The 20,259-nt window shown below is 42.8% G+C and overlaps 1 protein-coding gene across 1 annotated transcript in view; it reads right to left on the bottom strand.

Annotated features, from left to right (window-relative positions):
- Positions 1 to 20,259, bottom strand: part of LOC147685082 (SCO-spondin-like) — a 1,395,910-nt gene that overhangs the window by 55,516 nt on the left and 1,320,135 nt on the right. The window contains exon 82 of the mRNA XM_086939757.1: positions 3,925 to 4,063. Coding sequence (XP_086795883.1) covers positions 3,925 to 4,063 — 139 coding nt within the window. The remainder of the gene's footprint in view (positions 1 to 3,924; positions 4,064 to 20,259) is intronic.

The following is a 20,259-nucleotide window of genomic DNA, read 5'->3' as shown; positions in this document are numbered from 1 at the left end:
GTCCCCACACAAAGTGCTGCATAACCCCCCCACCCATAGTGAGTATTTAGCCAGGGCAGGAAGGGCAGGGACTTTGTGCACTTCAAAGACCTCTCTTTGACTTCTTCCCCACTTTAAGGGCACAACTCCCCTCGACACTGATGCACCGCCGCCATGGGCGAAGACATCAGATCGCCAGATACGCAGCCTGATAATGACACATCCACTTTGTAAAGGGTTTGCCAATGATGCATCTGCGACTGCAAAGATCAGAACTGATGCATCGCCTGCATCCGAAGGGATGAACGCTGATGTATCACCTCCTCTGTTCCTCGCATAGGGTCTTCGATGTCGACGCATCCTCCATACAAAGGTACTTTTTCAGCGGGACAAGATTGATCCCTGTATCTGACCTGCATTCCTTCGCGGTTGGCCTTAACTTTTGGATTCAACCCGTTCAAGCGCAATCAGATGTCCCTGGTTGGCCCTTGACACTTCTAAGCACTATAGGCCAGATGTAGGAGAGGAAATACTGGTCGGTAACGGCCGAATTCGGTCATTACCGACCGGTATTTAGGAATCGGCATGTAGGGGCCAGTATTTTACAGAATCGGTAAATTTACCGATTCTGTAAATTTACCGACTCTGCAAAATAACGAATCGGTAAATTTACCGATTTGATAAATTTACTGATTCTGTAAAATAACGAATTGGTAATTTTACCGATTCGGTAATTCCACATGTAGGTGGCACTCCTGAGAGTGCCACAGGCCCTTTAGAGTCTGTATTTTACCACCCAATCCTATTGGGTGGTAAAATACCGAATGCAGGTGTGCATGCACATCTGTGCATGCACACCTGTGCAATGTGACACACAGACATGCCCTTAGGGCATGATTGTGTGCCACATGGCACACATGCCTGTATTTGGGGTGCTAGAGGGTGTCAAAGTGACACCCCCTGCACCCTTGTAGGATTCGGTATTTACCGATTCGGTAAATACTGAATCGGTATTGCCCATTGATTCCTATGGGCTTCAAGGCCCATAGGAATCAATGGGCAATACCGATTCGGTATTTACCGAATCGGTAAATACCGAATGCTTACCGATTCGGTAATTGAAAATTTAATTTTACCTACATATCCCACCTTCTATTTTACCGATTCATAAATAACGAATCGGTAAAATTCGGTATTTATGAATCGGTAAAATAGAATTACCTACATCTGGCCCTATATTTCCAGATATTCTTTAAAAATTCATAACTGTGCTTCTACTTATTGGATTATTGTTGTTTTGATCTTGTTTTGTTCAATAGAATAATCTCTAATTTCCTATCCATGTGTGGTATATTTTAGCATAGTATTTTCACAGTTTTACTATTTCAAGTGTTGCACAAATACTTTAAAAAATTGCCTCCTAGGTTAAGCCTAACTGCTCTGTGCCAAGCTATCAGAGGGTGAGACAAGTTATTTTGTGGTGTGTAACTGACTTATTTTGACTAGGATTGTGGTCCATACTTTGACAGGGTGTATACCTCTGCCAACTAGAGACCCAATTTATAACAAGAGCCCAATGTGAATTGTAGTGCAGTTCGTTACTGCACAAGATTTTGGACCAGATTTACAAACATTTTACGCTGGGTTTGTGTCCCAAAAAATGAGGTTTGCACTGGAAATTTGCCTGAAAGAACCGCGGAGTAGTGCAAAGTGCTGATCCGCATTACTCTGCATCAAGGGTAATACATGGGCATTCCCATTCTATGAGTAATACATTGGTATTCCTGTGCATCCATCCAAGATTTTAGATGCAAAACCTAACTACTAACAATAGTAGACAAAGTTTAGCAGCAAAAAAATAACCCCACTTTAAAGCAAACGTTAAAAAGGAGAAATGGTTTAATTTCTCCTAACTGTACCCAGTTTTCATGTGGGCTGCAATGTACACCACACATCCGGTGTGGGAAATGTTTTAAAATCTGTATAGGCATAGTTTTCGTACTGGGAGTTTACCCTTCCAGTGCAAAACCTATGCTGGACTCACACAGATATATTTATTCTATGGCACAAAGGTTTGTGCGTTTCATTAGCCAGCATGATTGTGTGCAAAATGTGATGTACAACAGTGTGTTTGATATTGTTTGCCATTCCCATTGAGTCGCAAATGGACTTGCCTCATCAATATTCATGAGGCAGGTCGCAATTTGCAACCCATTAGGAATTACCAAAAGCACAGAGATTGTAGCCTGCTGGGGCAGCAGACCACAGTGTCTGAGTTTGCTTTTAAATAAAGCAATGTTTATGTTTAATGCAGCTCATTTTCCGAACAGAAAAACGAGATCTTCCAAAAATAAAAAAATGTTTCAGTTTGATTTCACAAGAGTAGACTGTGGTCCATGGGACCACAGCCTCCTCTTAAAAAAAGGTTTTGAGACCATTCACAAAGGAGAAGGGGAACCTGTTCTCATTTGGGACTGGCTTATCACCTACTTGAAGTAGGCTGTAAACTGCGAATGTATTGCGACTGCATGCCGGTCCCAAAGCATTCATATACCCCCTATGATTCCCCAGTAGGAAGGGACGCCCTTGGCATGCCCTCTCCTAATACCGACTCGCAAACCCTATTTTTCGAGTCGGTACTAGGTTACCGACTTGCAAAATATGGTTAGTACATGTCAAACGGCTATTTAGTGGCTGCAAATGGCCAGATTCTCTGTTTGTGACCACTAAAACCTTTTGTACATGCAGCTCATGATTACCTACTTGGAGTGAAATAATACTTAAGGCTGCAGGACAGCAGTGCTACAAAGTAACTACTTACCCAAGTCTCAGAGAAGAGGCCCAACATCTCCCATGACCATTAAAATTTAAACATAGATTTAAAAACACACTGTAGTTCACTTCAAAAGGCTAAGCATGAAATTAATGATAACCTTTTTGTCTCCACCTTCCATTGAGAAATTGAGTTACTTGTCAGAAGCTGCAGCCGACATAAAAAAAGTGTTGGGGCGGGTGGAAGGAAGAGCATGAGGGGAGCGGGGGTGTGGGGATAATAATTAAACAAATGACTTACTTAAAGCTGCCGGCCACCTCGGTGTTCTTCTGCTCCCTGGTCCCAGCAGACAATGGGATAGCATCGGAGACTCCCATGGCAATCCCTGCGCTTCTCTCATGCTATTGCCAATAGCATGAGAGCAGCGCAGGGATTGGCATGCGCGGGCTGGCTTAATGCTTGCTCAGGCACAGGGAGTCTGTGCTGTTTCGCCAACCTGGCTGTGCAATACAGCTGGTTAGAAGAAACCTAACTGCGCATGTCTGTGTGGCTGGCCTAAGACAGGCAGCGAAAAAGACATGCGCACTTAGAAGTGGACACACCACTTCATTACTCCTCCCTCCCATGGGCTCCGCCCAGCTGCCGGCTCTGAGCCAGAGGGGCAACACTTCTCCGCCATTGCGAAGGAGCCGCTGCTGCTTGTCAGGCATTTTTATTTGCTCACATATCAGCATCCTTAAAGATTGGTGAGTGTACACTGGACTGTAGTACTTCTGCCAACTCTTTAATAGGACAATACTGATGAACTTTAGTTTCTGAGCTACAATTGCAATAAATAGGAAACTTGGTAGTTTATTAACTTACGTAAAGTATGTTTCTGTTCTGTATGTTAACCTGATACAATCTTGTGCTACAAGTGTGTAAGCTGAGGCCCGAAATAAGCTGAGAAGAGTGAAAGAAAGCAGGCAGAAAAAGGAAAGGCAAGTAGGTGAGGTAAATACATAGAGCAAAAGGTCAGGGAAGAGGAGCAGATGAGTTAGAAAGGCATAAAAATGAGGTCATCTTTTGATATACGTAATGAGGTATAATGTCTTATGCAGTGTGGCTCAATGCCACCGTAAGAATAACTTCTGAAGCTTTTGCTCTAAGGTGATCCCATATCCTTTCCTTACCAGGGGTTACAATTCACTGTGGCGATCTCACCAGGCAGATACTCCTTTGTTGCATTGCCAGTAGGTAGGCCGCACCTACAATCTGAGATTGGCACGCACTTCTTATCCTGCAAAAGCCATCCCATTGGGCAGCGACAACCTATGGGTGAAAGGTCAAATGTCACAGATTTTATTTGCAAGTATCATTTCCACTACACAACCACCAAAAAAGAAAAATCCAGACAATACCTTAAAACACGTATTTCAATTTAATATGTTTGAATATCTTGGTTAAAAGGCTTCGCTTCCTGGTCAATCACAAGTAATGAAACAAAAAAAAAGTGAAACAAAAAAAGAGAAGACAAGGTCAAGGTGGTGTTGAGCTATATCAGTGTCTAAGAAATGGAGAGGTCATGCGTGAGGAATTGAGTCACAAATGGCTCCAGAAAAATCCCATCAGACCACCCTTGCGGCGGAGTCTCGTCATGTGCGCAAGAAAGTAGCGGCTCCAAAACAAACGCCGAATATATCTGGCAAACACGGCCGTATAATACATAGTCATACAGGTATTTGGGAATTATCCCAGATATGTCGAAGAGCTGCACACACTATGGCATGAGTCTAGATCATTGTGGCAGAGCTGTTTTCTATTGGACACCCCATGGAGTCTGCTAATCAATTAGCCACGAGTTAAAAGGAAGTGGGGCGGGATAGTCTTTGCCTCCACTTCCGCTCGGTCACAGAACAAGGGATAACGATGGACAGGTAAGGCTCCTGACTCTCTTGTCACCTGAACCCAGCAGTTGGGAATAAGGGAAGCCTGGATGGTGAATTTACTCGTAGTTAAAAGTGCTCTGTTCTCTGTCATTATGCCCCATGACTATTGGAGTTTTCCATGAATACCAGGGTAGACACTTAGCGACCCAGACCAGCATTCTAATTTGCTTTCAATCTATGCTACTCTTCCTTATTATCCACCTAAGACATAATCTATGCTAGTTTCAAGTCTGGAATAGTTGTCGGCATATGGTGGGGTTGATTGGACATCTAACACACATTTATTGGGTTATTTGTGTAGAGCAATTTGGCTGGGCACAGATCTGTGTACTTACTGTGTCCGTTTATTTCTACACTATAGAGCGGGGCCTCATTCTCCCGAGCGGTTGCCGGGTGAGGTGAGGTCATCACCCACACAAAGATGGGTGAGTATCACTGTGAGGAAATTCCTCTACGTGACAGAGCTAGGATGCTCATTATAATGCAGAACGCAAATGATTCTTGCAGGTGTTTTTGTCTATACAGTTTCTATGCAGGTGGGGGGTGCATGCGTGTTAAACAAGTGTTTGTTGTTTATTGTCTCTTTACAGGAAGAAGATATTTTTCTCTTTCTCCAGTGTACATTGGTGTCCCAAGTTACTGGTAGTTATATGTATCACTATATGTATAATTTTGTAATGTCTATACTTATAATCTTCTAGTTTCAGTAGCTATACATTTTTTTAAGGTCCTGAAGAAAGCCAGAGTAATCCTCTTATTGGCTTAAACATGTCGACCGATCTGCACAGCGCCACAGTGTAGCCTATTTCTTCAGCTACTTGGCGTGATTTTAACCCTGACACTTAGATAGATCTTAAGTAAAACATGGTCTGCCTAAGTAGTTAGTTTTATTCTTCACTATCATTTGAGCACTGCACCACATTAGCACCATTCCTTGAGCAACAATTTGGCTACGGAATGTTTATCCACATCCGCACCATTACCTGATGGTCCAGGCGGTGTTTGGATCAGTCGATCAATTCCCACATGACGAGACTCCGCCGCAAGGGTGGTCTGATGGGATTTTTCTGGAGCCATTTGTGACTCAATTCCTCAAGCATGACCTCTCCGTTTCTTAGACACTGATATAGCTTAACACCACCTTGACCTGGTCTTCTCTTTTTTTGTTTCACTAGTATGATAGTAAGGGAGTGAGTTGACAGGTCGGTAAATATTTCCCTTTGACCCCCCACACATGTTTTTTGAATAGTATTTGAGCAAACTTCTGGTTGCGGGTCTATGGTTGCAAACGCTTTCGTTTGCACAATTATGGCTCACCTAATTTAATTGTGTGTGTTGTTCTTTCGCCCCCTATGCTGACGTATCCTAGACTGTTACTTGACTTAGAAGCTTTTATACTTCTTATTGACCTAGTAATTGAGAACTCTTGGGATTGTGCACATAATGCATGGTCTTCTCTGTTTCAACAAGCGCAAGATGCGAACAGTAGTTCTTATATTAACAGTGACCCCATGACTTCAAGCCACAATTATTAGCCTCATACTCCATTATACACCAAAAAGAAATTTGGGTTGCCATTAATCATACAATGTGTATTAGGAATCACGTGCCATGTCGTCATTTAGTAGATAAATATAGGAGGCTTTGGCACATCTACATGAATACTTATCGTAGAAAGGAGTGTTATCCTCGATATTTGTGGTGCCTTACATAGTTGTTGGGGCATTGCACAGACAAGTTGGTTTTGGAGGTCTGCCTGGGATGCTGTTCCCTGCGCATGCTCGGGAGAGCACCTTCCCGTCCCAAAGCATGTGCGTGGAGTCCCCCTTATTTTACGTACCGCATCAATGTGAGTGTCGGTGCTATGTGGTTCCACATTATGCCTAAACTGTAGAGCCCGTATTTATTCGAAAAATACACACAATGCTATCGGCATATAATTGCAGACAACTGATCATGCCTTTAACATTACGGCCTCAGTATGAATGCGCATGCGCAAGAAAGTAGCGGCTCCAAAACAAACGCCGAATATATCTGGCAAACACGGCTGTATAATTCATAGTCATACAGGTATTTGGGAATTATCCCAGATATGTCGAAGAGCTGCACACACTATGGCATGAGTCTAGATCATTGTGGCAGAGCTGTTTTCTATTGGACACCGCATGGAGTCTGCTAATCAATTAGCCACGAGTTAAAAGGAAGTGGGGTGGGATAGTCTTTGCCTCCACTTCCGCTCGGTCACAGAACAAGGGGTAACGACGGACAGGTAAGGCTCCTGACTCTCTTGTCACCTGAACCCAGCAGTTGGGAATAAGGGAAGCCTGGATGGTGAATTTACTCGTAGTTACTTGATGGAAAGTGCTCTGTTCTCTGTCATTATGCCCCATGACTATTGGAGTTTTCCATGAATACCAGGGTAGACACTTAGCGACCCAGACCAGCATTCTAATTTGCTTTCAATCTATGCTACTCTTCCTTATTATCCACGTAGGACATAATCTATGCTAGTTTCAAGTCTGGAATAGTTGTCGGCATATGGTGGGGTTGATTGGACATCTAACACACGTTTATTGGGTTATTTGTGTAGAGCAATTTGGCTGGGCACAGAAGATCTGTGTACTTACTGTGTCTGTTTATTTCTACACTATAGAGCGGGGCCTCATTCTCCCGAGCGGTTGCCAGGTGAGGTGAGGTCATCACCCACACAAAGATGGGTGAGTATCACTGTGAGGAAATTCCTCTACGTGACAGAGCTAGGATGCTCATTATAATGCAGAACGCAAATGATTCTTGCAGGTGTTTTTGTCTGTACAGTTTCTATGTAGGTGGGGGGTGCATGCGTGTTAAACAAGTGTTTGTTGTTTATTGTTTCTTTACAGGAAGAAGATATTTTTCTCTTTCTCCAGTGTACATTGGTGTCCCAAGTTACTGGTAGTTATATGTATCACTATATGTATAATTTTGTAATGTCTATACTTATAATCTTCTAGTTGCAGTAGCTATACATTTTTTTAAGGTCCTGAAGAAAGCCAGAGTAATCCTCTTATTGGCTAAAACATGTCGACCGATCTGCACAGCGCCACAGTGTAGCCTATTTCTTCAGCTACTTGGCGTGTTTTTAACCCTGACACTTAGATAGATCTTAAGTAAAACATGGTCTGCCTAAGTAGTTAGTTTTATCCTTCACTATCATTTGAGCACTGCACCACATTAGCACCATTCCTTGAGCAACAATTTGGCTACGGAATGTTTATCCACATCCGCACCATTACCTGATGGTCCAGGCGGTGTTTGGATCAGTCGATCAATTCCCACATGACGAGACTCCGCCGCAAGGGTGGTCTGATGGGATTTTTCTGGAGCCATTTGTGACTCAATTCCTCACGCATGACCTCTCCGTTTCTTAGACACTGATATAGCTTAACACCACCTTGACCTGGTCTTCTCTTTTTTTGTTTCACTAGTATGATAGTAAGGGAGTGAGTTGACATGTCGGTAAATATTTCCCTTTGACCCCCCACACATGTTTTTTTCAATCACAAGTAATCCCTACAGGGAAGCAGTCTCAACAGTAGAATTATAGAAGGTAGGGGGCAAAGATCTGTTTGGGAAACAATTACACCATAGAGGTAGATAGGAGGCACTAATGTCACTATTTCCATTAGGCAGTGTTCCTTCTAGACACTGTTTACGGTATTGCGATATTATTAATATTGATCACTCCCTAGCTTAATCTACAGGCTCAAATCTAATCCATAGTTCAGCATAAAGAAAAATGCTTCGTACAATTATGAATTGTGTGGTAGCTTTTCAAAAATATGCAAATATGCACATATGTGAAAATTATTTTTGAAATGTAATGGTTTTAATGATGTATGGAATGGAAACCGATGAATTAATGATGTTGCACTTGAATTGTGCTTGCTATGTCACTTGGAAGTGTAATTAATACTGTGAAGTAGTTATGCCACATTTTCTTATTTATTTTAAAAATGGATGCAGTTTTTGGTGTTCTGCTCATCCTGCTCCTGCTCAATTCCCTCTCCCAATCAGTGTCCTGCTACAAAACATTTTCCCCCCATTTCCACAGAGGGCCAAGGATTCAAAGATGTACAATTGTATTAAGAGACGTGTATTGGGAATGAAGCTTCCATCGTGTACCCACAGTTTAATTTTCGCGGACTTCAGATTGAAGTTCTCTTGCAGTCATGTTAAGTCTATGAGCCATTGTTTAAGAAATATTTAACTGTGCGCTGTACCTCTCTGGAGTCTAGTTGCTAAGGGAGCAAGTGGAAGATTTCTCCTACCTTAAGAAATGAGCTAGTACTAAAGATTCAGAACATTGTGTTGCTCTTTCTGATCTGCCAATGTGACACTAACTGCGACAATACCATGCTGACTTTGCAGAATCTATCAAAATTACATGGTTTATGTATAAAATGCTCTGTGTATTGGGATTTGGGGCTCTTTCTTTATTTCCTACGGGCACATGCTGTTTGGCACATGTCCATTTATTCTTACATTTTTCTTATGGGATGCTGCCAGTACTATTTATAAGTTGACTATCAGTGTTTTGCGTTGGCTTGACTAATTGAGGCTAAGTGTTGTCAATTTGTTTTTCTGTATATGAGACTTCATGGCTATTCATGCCTTTATTCTCTGTGCCACATTGAATAACATTTCTGTAATAAATCTATTTTGCCACATTTTTCATTAGCACTTATAAATTATACATTAAGAATATTTGTATATTTTATTCTGTTTTACTCTGTTAAACTATGTATTTTCTAATGAGGATTGTTGTCTCTAACCACTGGAACGTCTAAAGACTTTGGAGCTGGTTTGAGTAGGTAAAATTAGGATGTTCACATTATTGGGGTTCAGGTGATTATTAGGCTTGGCTTCCACAGTTGCCTTCTATGTCACATTTGCAGCCCACTGATGATGTATATAGGTTTACAATACTGACCATTACTTCAATTTCTATGTAATTGATGCGCTTGACTGTGACCATATGTAAAATTGTCATAGCAGAAAACTGTCATTTACCATTAATAAAATGAGGCTGTGTTGAGGAAATACACGTAGGGGCATTTATTTGGTGGGGCCTATAGAATCTTTGGTACGCAATCTAGTGGCAGCTCAGTCACCCTGGACAGTCTAAGGTAAAGCACTAACAAGGGGCTCAAAGGAACATTGCTAAGTAACATGTCAGGGAGGCCTAATTAAAACAACTGACATCATAGGAAGTCTTCATGTGTAGCACTCCCACTTGTAAGTATGTGTCCAAACTAAGAACATCATAAAAACGCATATTGACAGCCTTCTCTGTGTCTGCCTACCTTAAAAACATGATGCAAATACTGATCTATCAAATGTTAATAAAGACAGAGCTGGCAAAACTTCATTTTAGAGTCCGTAAGTAGTGTTTGAGGGGTTGGCAATGCACTCATGTACCACTATTATAAAATTATGTTTTTTGTGTTTGAAGCAACTGCTGGTTTTAGTTGAAAGATGTAATGAGAGTAAATGATTTTTAACCAGATGGACAGTTGCAAATAAGGTACCCATTTTAGAAGGTACCTTTCTTTGAATTGAATACATTTCAATTTAAATATCAGTTCTTCTATTCTTGCCATCTTGTGAAGATGGCATGTTGTCTTGAAGCTGCAGGCAAGCTACACCATGAATGTCGATCCTCAATACCTCTTCGATGGCTGGTGTAATTGTGGAGCTGCTGACAGTGACTTATCCATGGCAAAGAATGCATGGAATATAGGGAGGAAATCAAACAACATCATTGGCAAAATAAATCCTATTAGGTTGGTGGTAAGAAGTATTTACAAAGGTGTATAGTGTATAATGGATGAGTGGGGGATTGTAAGAGTCTACTGAGGGGAAAAGTAAAGTCTTTAAATCGCCTCATTTGCGAATGCAAAAAGCCCAAATAGCAATTCGGTAACTTGTTACTGAATAGCAATTTGGGTTTACGACTGTACTATGATGAGGATTGTTTAGGGCCTGACTTCCTCATTTCAACTTGCTGTGCCATGTACAAATGATTTGCGACCAAATGTGGTTGCAAAACATTCCCTTTTTACCACCAAATTCAATTTTGTGGTAAGCCATTTGCAAACGAGAAGGGTTCCCCAAGGACCCCATTATGAATGCATGAAAAACGTTTTTTAGGAGCAGGCAGTAGTCCCACGACGAAATGTTTCATTTTTCTTTTTGAAACACATCTCGTTTTCCTTTGAGGATAAAAGGCTGCATTTAAAGAATACATTAGCTTTATTAAAAAGCAAACACAGACATGGTGGTCTGCTGTCCTCAGCAGGCCACCATCCCAATGTTTTTAGCGATTCCCAATGGGTCGCAAATTGAGACTAACCTCATGAATATCAATAAGGTAGGTCTATTTGTGACCCACTGGGAATCATACATTTGAAACTGTGGTTTGCTATTTGTGATTCACAGGAAATCGCAATTAGGAACTCACAATTTCTAACATACGTATATGTGGCACAAGGAGTCTTGTACATTTAAAAAAATATCTCCTTTTCTGAAATGTTGAATAAGTCATTGCCTAGCTATATCTCCTATACAAGCAACACATATGAGTGAAGCTGATCCGAACCTATATGCCAGAGTGAAAATTGCAGAGAAATTTGATATCCCTCAAAGGGGCAAAGGTAGCTAGAGTGGAAGCTAGAGGACTTTGAGAATCACCAGTGTGCGATAACATTTGGTATCACTCTATGTAAAATTAATTTTCCAGAACCTAAAGACCGAGACTGGGATCTTTGAATCCAATGTGCTCATTGCTTTCCTTTAAATATAATAGAGTTATATCTTGTATCTGCTGATGTGAAACTCAATCCCAGGTTGAACATGGTCTTTTTCTTGTGTTTTTTCCTTAGACATAAATGTTTTGAAAAAGCTAGACTCAAAGCAAAAGTTAATGCAGATGGCCACCTCTGTCTTTTCTAAGACCAGATTGTTATTATGCTGCAGTGGAGAGTAGGTGGTGTTTGCAAAAACGTATTAAACCACTGCAATATAAGAATGTAGTATTTGTTTTCTTCTGAAATTAAGGTGAAGTAAATTTTAAACTGTGCCAAAATAATATATGAATGTCATCTTCTGTGATCGTTTAATGTGAGGTTTATGAACTTTAGAGTAATTTCAAGGTTTATTTCTGGAGGTTTAAGGAAAAGGGGTTATTGGGAGTGAAATTGGCTACCTGCTGAAAAATATGCTCAGGTTGAATTTCTTTTGGGGGGGTCCTCTCTTTTGAGAGGGTTGTTTGCACAAGGGTGGGTCTCTACAGGGTTGATGTGTTCATGTGGTTAATGCAGGGACAACAGATAGTGTGGTGTGGTGTGATGGAACTTGCAAGCAACAGAAACGGAAAGAAAAATGTCAGAGAGGAAAAAGCAAGGTGAAAGAAGCTAAGAGTTGTCTATATCAGCAATGCCTTGTAAAATGATGAAGAGCAATAGTACAAGTTCTTCCTGTAAATGTACACTTTACCCTTTGCACAGTGTATCGTCCTAACACAGACGACTGAGAGATTTTCAATTTGCTTGCAGCTGAGCTAACACAATGGGGGAACATGTTTATTATATGTAGTGATTTTAACTGCCTCATGAATAACCTAAAAACAAAGGCGGGAATAGATGTCAGAAGATGAATACACATAGGACTTCTATTAGGAGGTTCATGGATATATATGGATTAAAAGACTGTTGGTGTGTGGTGAATCCTGATAATGCAGAATACCCTTTTTATTCTATCCCACACAAGAAATATTCTTGAAATAATCTATTTTTAGTTAGACGTCATACCCTTGAAATAATCTATTTTAGTTAGACGTCAGACCAAGTTCAATGCCTAGATTAAAACTTATCCCAAAGCTTCATCTGATCATATCCCTTTTGATGCAGGATCCTAAATTTGAAAATATGAAGAGATCACCTCGCTAATTGACGTTTGAGAGCTCTGTTACTTGATCCTCAAAACAATGCAAGAATGGGATCTGAGTTTTGTGTAAGATAAGATTGGGTCCTCTGTATGGCATGCTTTTAAGGCAGAAGCATTTAATTTACTCTAAGTTACACAATTAATAGAGAGAAAATACTGAAAGAGAAAATCTTTACATAAAGTACAAAACTAGCAAGGCTAGAATTATATCCTGTAGGGACAATTGCAAATTAATATATGCCTTAAACAACACTGCAAGAGCAATTTGCCATTGTAAAATTAGAAGTATGCTGACGTTATTGTTATAACTCTAGAAAATATGAGCATAGTGAATCTATAGGCAAAATACTTGCAATCAAAACAGAAATAATGATACAAAAAATATAACTGAAGTCGTTCATGATTCATGTAGGGATCTGCTTTTTATTTTTCTGGGTGCATTGTACAGATGTTTTTAGTATTACCTAAAGTTATATGCAGAAATGGTGAACCTCAATGAACAGAATATTCTGGCTTATCTAGATACAGCTTATTTAGATACTAAAATAGAATCTGATTATAAACTATGAAATTCTCCTACTGCGAGTGGAGAAATTGAGACCTCTCCTGCAGTACTACTGGTGGGGAAGTCAGTCAGAGAGAATGAAATGCTATTAGAATTATTCAAGAAATGTCTTCTGCTCTTCATGCCATTATTATTATCACTATGTGTGTGGATACAACAAAACAACATATTTTCTGAGCCTTGGCCATTACCAAATATCATTTTATTTCTTATGAAAGGTCACTTTCTACAGATCAGGTCGTACAGACCTGTCTAATTGGCAAATAGTGATGTTAAAGCCTATTCCATAAAATTAGTCACGAGGTTCAGTGTGATCATTGTAGCATGAGCTCACCATGGCACCTTGTTCCAAAATAAAGTACCACAGGCCATATTAAGAGAGTAATTCAGCTATTTGATACTGCTAAAGAACTGAGAGACCTTACCAATGGTTCTACTTGATACCAAAAATGTATTTGATAGGATTACATGGTGTTATCTTTGGGTATTCATGAAGTCTTTGGAATGTGACCACAACATCATCAAGTCCTCTGTACAAATAATTTAAGGCTATGCTCCAAAAAATGGTAATCATTTGATGAAATCTAGATAATTTGTGGTAGACATGCACAGCCAGATGTATGAAATCGCGTGTTTGCGATTTCCTAATATCAAATTCTAGCGATTCGCTATTAGGAAATATTAAACTGAAATGTACAACAGTGTATTTGACACTGTTAATAATTCGAGGTGGCTCGCGAATTGACCTGCCTGATCAATATTCATGGGACAGGCCACAATTTGTGTCCCATTGTGAATGGCTATAATCCTAGGGATGGTGGCCTGCTGTGTTCAGCAGACCACCATGTCTGTGATTGCTTTTTAAATAAAGCATTTTTGTTTTGTAATGCAGCTTGTTTTCCTTAAAGGAAAATGAGTTGCATTTCAAAAATAAAAATGAAAAGCTACCTTTTCATTCTTTAGGAGTAGGCAATGGTCCCTGGGACCACTGCCTGTTCTTAAAAAACATTGGCGTCCACATTCACAAAGGGGAAGTGGTCCCTTGGGTACCCCTTCCCCATTTGCGCATGGGTTACCACCAAGTTTAAGTTGGTGGTAACTGCAAATGTTTTGTGACCACATCCCTAGTCTCAAAACATTAATATATACCAGTGTGATTCGGTATTAAGAAGGGACGCCCTAAAGATGCCTCTTCCTCATACAGGATATAAAAAGCAATATGTGAATCAGTAACAAGTTATCGAGTTGCATTTTGCCTTCTGTACATGGCAAAATGCATTTTACCCGTCGCAAATTGCCGTTAAAAACATTAGTACATTTGGCCCTAACTGTGTTCTTGTTTTTTATTTCTATCAGCACTCTTTTTGGAAACCTATTTGCTGAAACAGTTAAATGCCCCATCTACTGAGGCGGCCTTTTATAATGGCACTGTAGAATAAGTTACTTACCTTCGGCAATGCTCGTTCGCCTACACACTGTGGGGCAGATTTATGAAGGGCTTGCGCCATGTTTACGCGCCGTTGCGTGACGCAACGGCGCGGAAACGTGGCGCATCCCTGCACCCTATTTACAACGTGACGCATCTAGGAGATGCGTCACGTTGTACAGCACTGCGCCATGAGGAGGCGTTCCTGAGCAGGGGGGGGCGTTCCTGCGCAGGAACGCCTCCTGAAAGTGGCTGAGGGAAATCTATGAGATTTCACTCAGTCACTTTCAGGGCAATGCTGCGTCAAAACCCTGCGCCTCCTTGAAGCAGGCGTAAGGCTTGAGGCAGCATTGACAGAATAGGCCCCCCCAGAGCATTGCTGGAGCTGCGTCGCGCTTGCGACGCAACTCCAACAATGCGTCACTTTTACGGCACAGATGCGTGACGCATCTGTGCCGTTTTTGCCCCATGGTGCGCCGCATCATAAATGCGGCGCACCATGGGTGGCGTAGCTGTGGCGCACTGTGGCGCATGTTAACTGGCGCATCCCTCGGGATGCGCCAGTTAACATAAATCTGCCCCTTTATCTTGCAGCAGATTCCTCACCTTTTGAAAATTACCCAGGTGTCAGACTGTACTGATGCTCAAGATATGATGTGCGAAGCCTATATAGGCATCACCCCTCTCACTGACATCAATTGCTTTTAAGCCTGTCCATACCAACAGAGCTCCAAGAGCAAATTGATTGTGACGAGTGTGCCGATTTCTAGACTTGGGATCAAATTAAAGGATAGAGTCCAATCACAGAGCAGGGCAAATGGGAGGCTGGGTGATGATTCTGCAGCCAGAGTCTCTACCAGAAAGAGGGTTACCGAAGGTAAGCAACTTGTTCTTCTGACAGTGGCTTCCAACCGCAGATTCCTCACCTTTTGAATAGATACAAAGGCAGTACCTACTGGACGCTGGTCTGTTAATGGACTCAAATCAGAAAGTACTGGAGGACCGGGCAGCAAAGTGCCCCTCCTGGAGAACATAGCTATCCTGTAAAAAGTGCTTCATAGACATATGGAGGGACGCCCATAATCCCGCCTGGGAATGTCTAGGACAGATACTATGAGTGGTAATGCAGTGGTAGCAGCTTCTGCTCTGGTAGAATAAGCACACAGTCTTTCCAGAGGCTGCTTTTTAGGCAATGAGTAGCATATTTTAATGCAAAGCAGAATCCAGTGACAGATAGAACACTTCTGAACTGCCTTAACTTGTTTCGCTTCAGTAAACCCCACAAAGAGCCGATTGTCCACCCGGTGTTCTTTGGTATGATCTATATAGAATCTAAGTGCTCTCTTGGGGTCTAAACAATGGAGTGGTTCTTCTCCCCTAGAGGAGTGAGGTTAAGCACAGAGCATCAGCAGGAGGATGGTTTGGCCAATGTGGAAGGCGTCAGAACTTTCAGCAAGAAAGATGCCTGGGTCTGTCGAACTAGTTTGTCTAGAAAGAAGTAAGTGCACAGTGGATTGACACAAGTTTTAAGCACACTTATACACCATGCCAAGGTGATGGAGATAAGGAACACATTCTTAATAGTGAAGAGCCGTAAGAGGCAAATGTGGAGTGGATCAAACCGAGTGCACATGAGATAGGTCAGAATCAACTGAATGTCACATTTGGCCAAGACAAAAAGGGAAGAGGGAAACATAATAGGGAGCCCTTTCAAAAATGCATCACAATTGGAGACTTGAACAATGAGGACTGATTGTGAACCACAAAAAGTCTGAAAGGGCCCGATGGATAATCTTTTACAATGTGCATAGCAAGTCCTTGCTGGGTAAGATTCTGAACGAATTACAAAACATCCACCTTTGGGTTTAAGGTTCAGCTGTCCCCACTCAATCTCCAAGCATGAAGATGGAGATTTCAAAGGCCCAGGTGCACAATAATGCCTGGTTGCTGTGACACTGGGTCCCCCTGGAGAGGCAGCCAGATCGGAAGACATATGGTCAAGCCAACGAGTTCTGAATACCACACCGTGTCTGTGCCCAGGCTGGGGCTACTAGGATGACAAGTTTCTCTTGATCTTCTTAAGAACCATGGGGAAGGAATTGTATCAGCGGGGAGGTATACAGAAGCACAGGAGTCCTAAGTTACACTTGAGGCAGAATGCATCTGTGAGTGAGAGACACCTTGGAAACTCCAATGCGCACAACGGCTGCCATTACACCTTCTTGGTGGTGGTAAACAGATTGAGTCAAGATTCTCCCCATTTTTTAAAGATACATTGTGCCACCTCCAGATGTAACTGTCATTGATGATTAGCTTGATGTTGACGGCTGAGGTCATCAGCCATGGCATTTAAGTATCCTGACAGATGGTTAACCATCAGGAAAGTTCCTTGATGGTCATGTCATTTCCAGAAGAACGAGGCCTCCTGGCAAAGAGTCCATGACTCCACCCCACACTGTTTGTTGCAAAACGACATGGCGGTGGTGTTGTCCCTGGGCACCTGTACCAGCTACATTTTGATGGAAGGAAGGCTTTCAATGCAAAGCAGATGAACCTCAGCTCCAAAAGGTATATGTGGAGCTGGAACTCTGCCAGAGACCAGAGGCCTCTCATCTCCACTTCTCTCAAACGACTGCCCCAACCCAGAAGTGATGCAACGGTCACCACTGTCAGCTCTAAGTGGTAAAGGGAGAGGGTCATCAGAAGTCAGTATCTTTGGACAGAGCACAGCAGATTTTGATGCAGAAGATGACCGATCGCGAGATAGTCCTCTTCTGCAAGGCATGATATTTCTTTGATCAAACATACCCCACAAAGAGCTGGCCGCTTACCTGGAACTCTTTAGTGTGATCAAGATAGAGCGACAACGCTCTTTTTTTTTCTTCTTTAGAGGGATGCGGACAAGCATAGCAAGTGGGCAAGGTGACCGGTTGTCCCATGTGAAATGGTGTTACCACTTACTTGGGCCTGGTTGCTTCTGAAATTCTTGAGCACTCTGAGCAGCAGGGGTATGGTTGGAAAGGCGTATAGCAGGCCTGAGCTCCACTCGTGACAAAAAAAGGACCTCCGAGCAGCAGCCGCCTTGGAAACTCCAACGTACAAAACTACTGACATTGCACGTTCTCGGCAGAGGTGACCAGATCTAACCAAGTCTCTCCCCACTGCTGAAAGAGAACATGCGCCAGTTCTGAGTTTGTCCACCATTGGTTTCATAGAACCTGCCAAATGTTGAACCCCCAGGGATATTCCCTCCTGTTCAAGCCATGACCAGAGACACAGGGCCTCCTGACAAAGAGTCCAAAACCACACCCGCCCTTTTTGTTGCAGTACCACAGGGCGGTGGTGTTGTCTGTGAATACCTAAACCAGCTTTCCCTTGATGGAAGGGAGAAAAGATTTCAATGTCAGCAAGTTGATGTGGCATCCGGATTCTGCCGGAGACCTGAGTCCTCTGTTCGCCACCTCTTCCAGATGGCTGCCTTATCCCAGGAATGTCAACTAAAAAGGAAAGCAGCAGGGTTGAAGGAGACTGCACTACCTGGATCTGTCACGTGGTATGCTGTTATTGCCCACCTCAAATGATCAGCTGCCTCTTGATCATAAATAGAAACATACATAGAGGGTGGTGGGCATCACAGGAAGTAGTAGGTGTCCTTCTCAATGTGGTCCAGTAATATCCAGTCTGTGGAGTTTATGCTGTTGTATGCGTTGCAGGATGAGAGGCCTCTTATCCCCCAGAGCATAGGACAGCATCCGGACACAGCTCCTTCTACAGTACACTTTGATCGTCACTCAAATTAAACTGAGTGAAAACTGTTTGCTCAACTCCACAGACTGGATGTTACTTGACCACATTGAGAAAGACATACAGGAGGTCCTGAGGGTTTCAGGCCTCTTTTACTTCCAACCCAATGTACCTACTATGCCTACTATTTCCTGTGATGCCCGCCACCTTGGCTAAACACACACAGCATCACTAATCACTCTGAAGAAGCCCTTGTTTGTTTGCAAAGAATTCAAACCAAGCATACCTGAAATAAAGAGACACAAAGATTTCAACAAACCACTTTTGATTGTTTGTCAACTTTTATACGGTGTATAACTTCACCTGCTACTCATTCATATTGCCTCTCATCCACCCTCTATGCATTATCCCAGGAGTGATGCATCTGTCACCACTGTGTGATCTGGTTGGGGAAGGTAGAGGGGTCTGCCTCTGACCCAACTGTGGTTGGTCAGCCACCACTTCAGGTCCTGTGCAGTTTCCTCAGAGATCTGGACCATGTCGGAGAAATTCCCCTGATGCTGTGCCCACTGGAACTTCAGATCCTACTGCAGAGCCCACATTTGCCATTTGACCTGTGTCACAAGCAGGATGTAGGATGCCATGAAGCCCAGCAGCCTCAGAGTAATTCTCACCAAAATCCAGGATAAAGGCTGAAACATCAGTATCATCGCTGAATATCCTGGAGCTGCTGCTCAGGAGGATTGGTCCGAAACTGCACCGAGTCCACAACAGCTCTGATGAAAGGACATGTCTGAGAGGGATTTAGGTGTGATTTTGGCACATTGATAGTGATCCCCAGTGAAGGATGTTGGTCGTAGTCTGGAGGTGGGAGACGACAGCCTGGGGCAAACTCGCCATCAACAGTCAGTCGTTGTGATATGGGAGGACTGGCACCCCTAATCTATATAGATGAGCTGCAACCACGGCCATCACCTTGGTAAACACCCAAGGGGCGCTAGGAAGTGCAAAGGGGAGCACAGTGAACTGAAAATGCTTGTGGCCCACCATGAACCGAAGGTAACGCCCCTGAGCAGGCGGGACGGGAATGTGAAAAAAGGCCTCTTGCAAGTCCAACACCACCATACAGTCTCCGGGGTATAACGCAGACAACACCTGAGCCCCAGTGTGAGAATACTGCAGTTTTTCCTTTTTAGAAAGTAAATGAGAGCCCGCAGATCTAAGATAGGACAAAGGGCCTTGTTCTTTTTAGGGACCAAAAAGTAGCGAGAATGGCAACTACACCCCATTTCTGGTGCCAGAACCCTCTCTATGGTGTCCTTAGCCAAGAGAGCCCTGACTTCCTCCTGAAGCATGCTCAGGTGGTCTTCCATCAGTCTGTCATGGGCCGGAGGCATGGAGGGAGGGGTAGTCTCAAGAGGTAGGGAGTAACCCTTACGGACTATCTGAATAACCCACTTGTCCAATGTGACGTTTTGCCAGTTGTGGGGGTGATGGCTGATCCTGCCACCAACAGGCTGTCCAAGATCCTGAAGGGCCGAACTAGGAGCGTTTAGAGGCTGCAGGGGGAGGGGTGGACTGACTGGACCTCTGGTCTTATGACCCACAGGATCGAAAGGAGCCATGCCCATGGCCGCACAGAGGTTGCTGAACTTGTGGCTGGGATATGGCTAAAAGCCTCTTCCATGGCCATGAAAGGGACGAAAAGCAGTGTCAAAGAGAGGCCTAAGGATTTGGCCATTTGCCATGTGTATTTACGGCGCTTCAGGGTCATGTCTGCCTGGTCTCCGATGAGAAGGGTGCCATCAAAGGGCATGTCCATAAGGGAACCCAGGACATCCCCAGAAAAGCCAGAAGT

This window comes from Lissotriton vulgaris, chromosome 10, assembly GCF_964263255.1.
Source record: "Lissotriton vulgaris chromosome 10, aLisVul1.2, whole genome shotgun sequence".
Taxonomy (NCBI): Eukaryota; Metazoa; Chordata; class Amphibia; order Caudata; family Salamandridae; genus Lissotriton; species Lissotriton vulgaris.
This window is presented reverse-complemented; position numbering and strand designations above follow the sequence as displayed.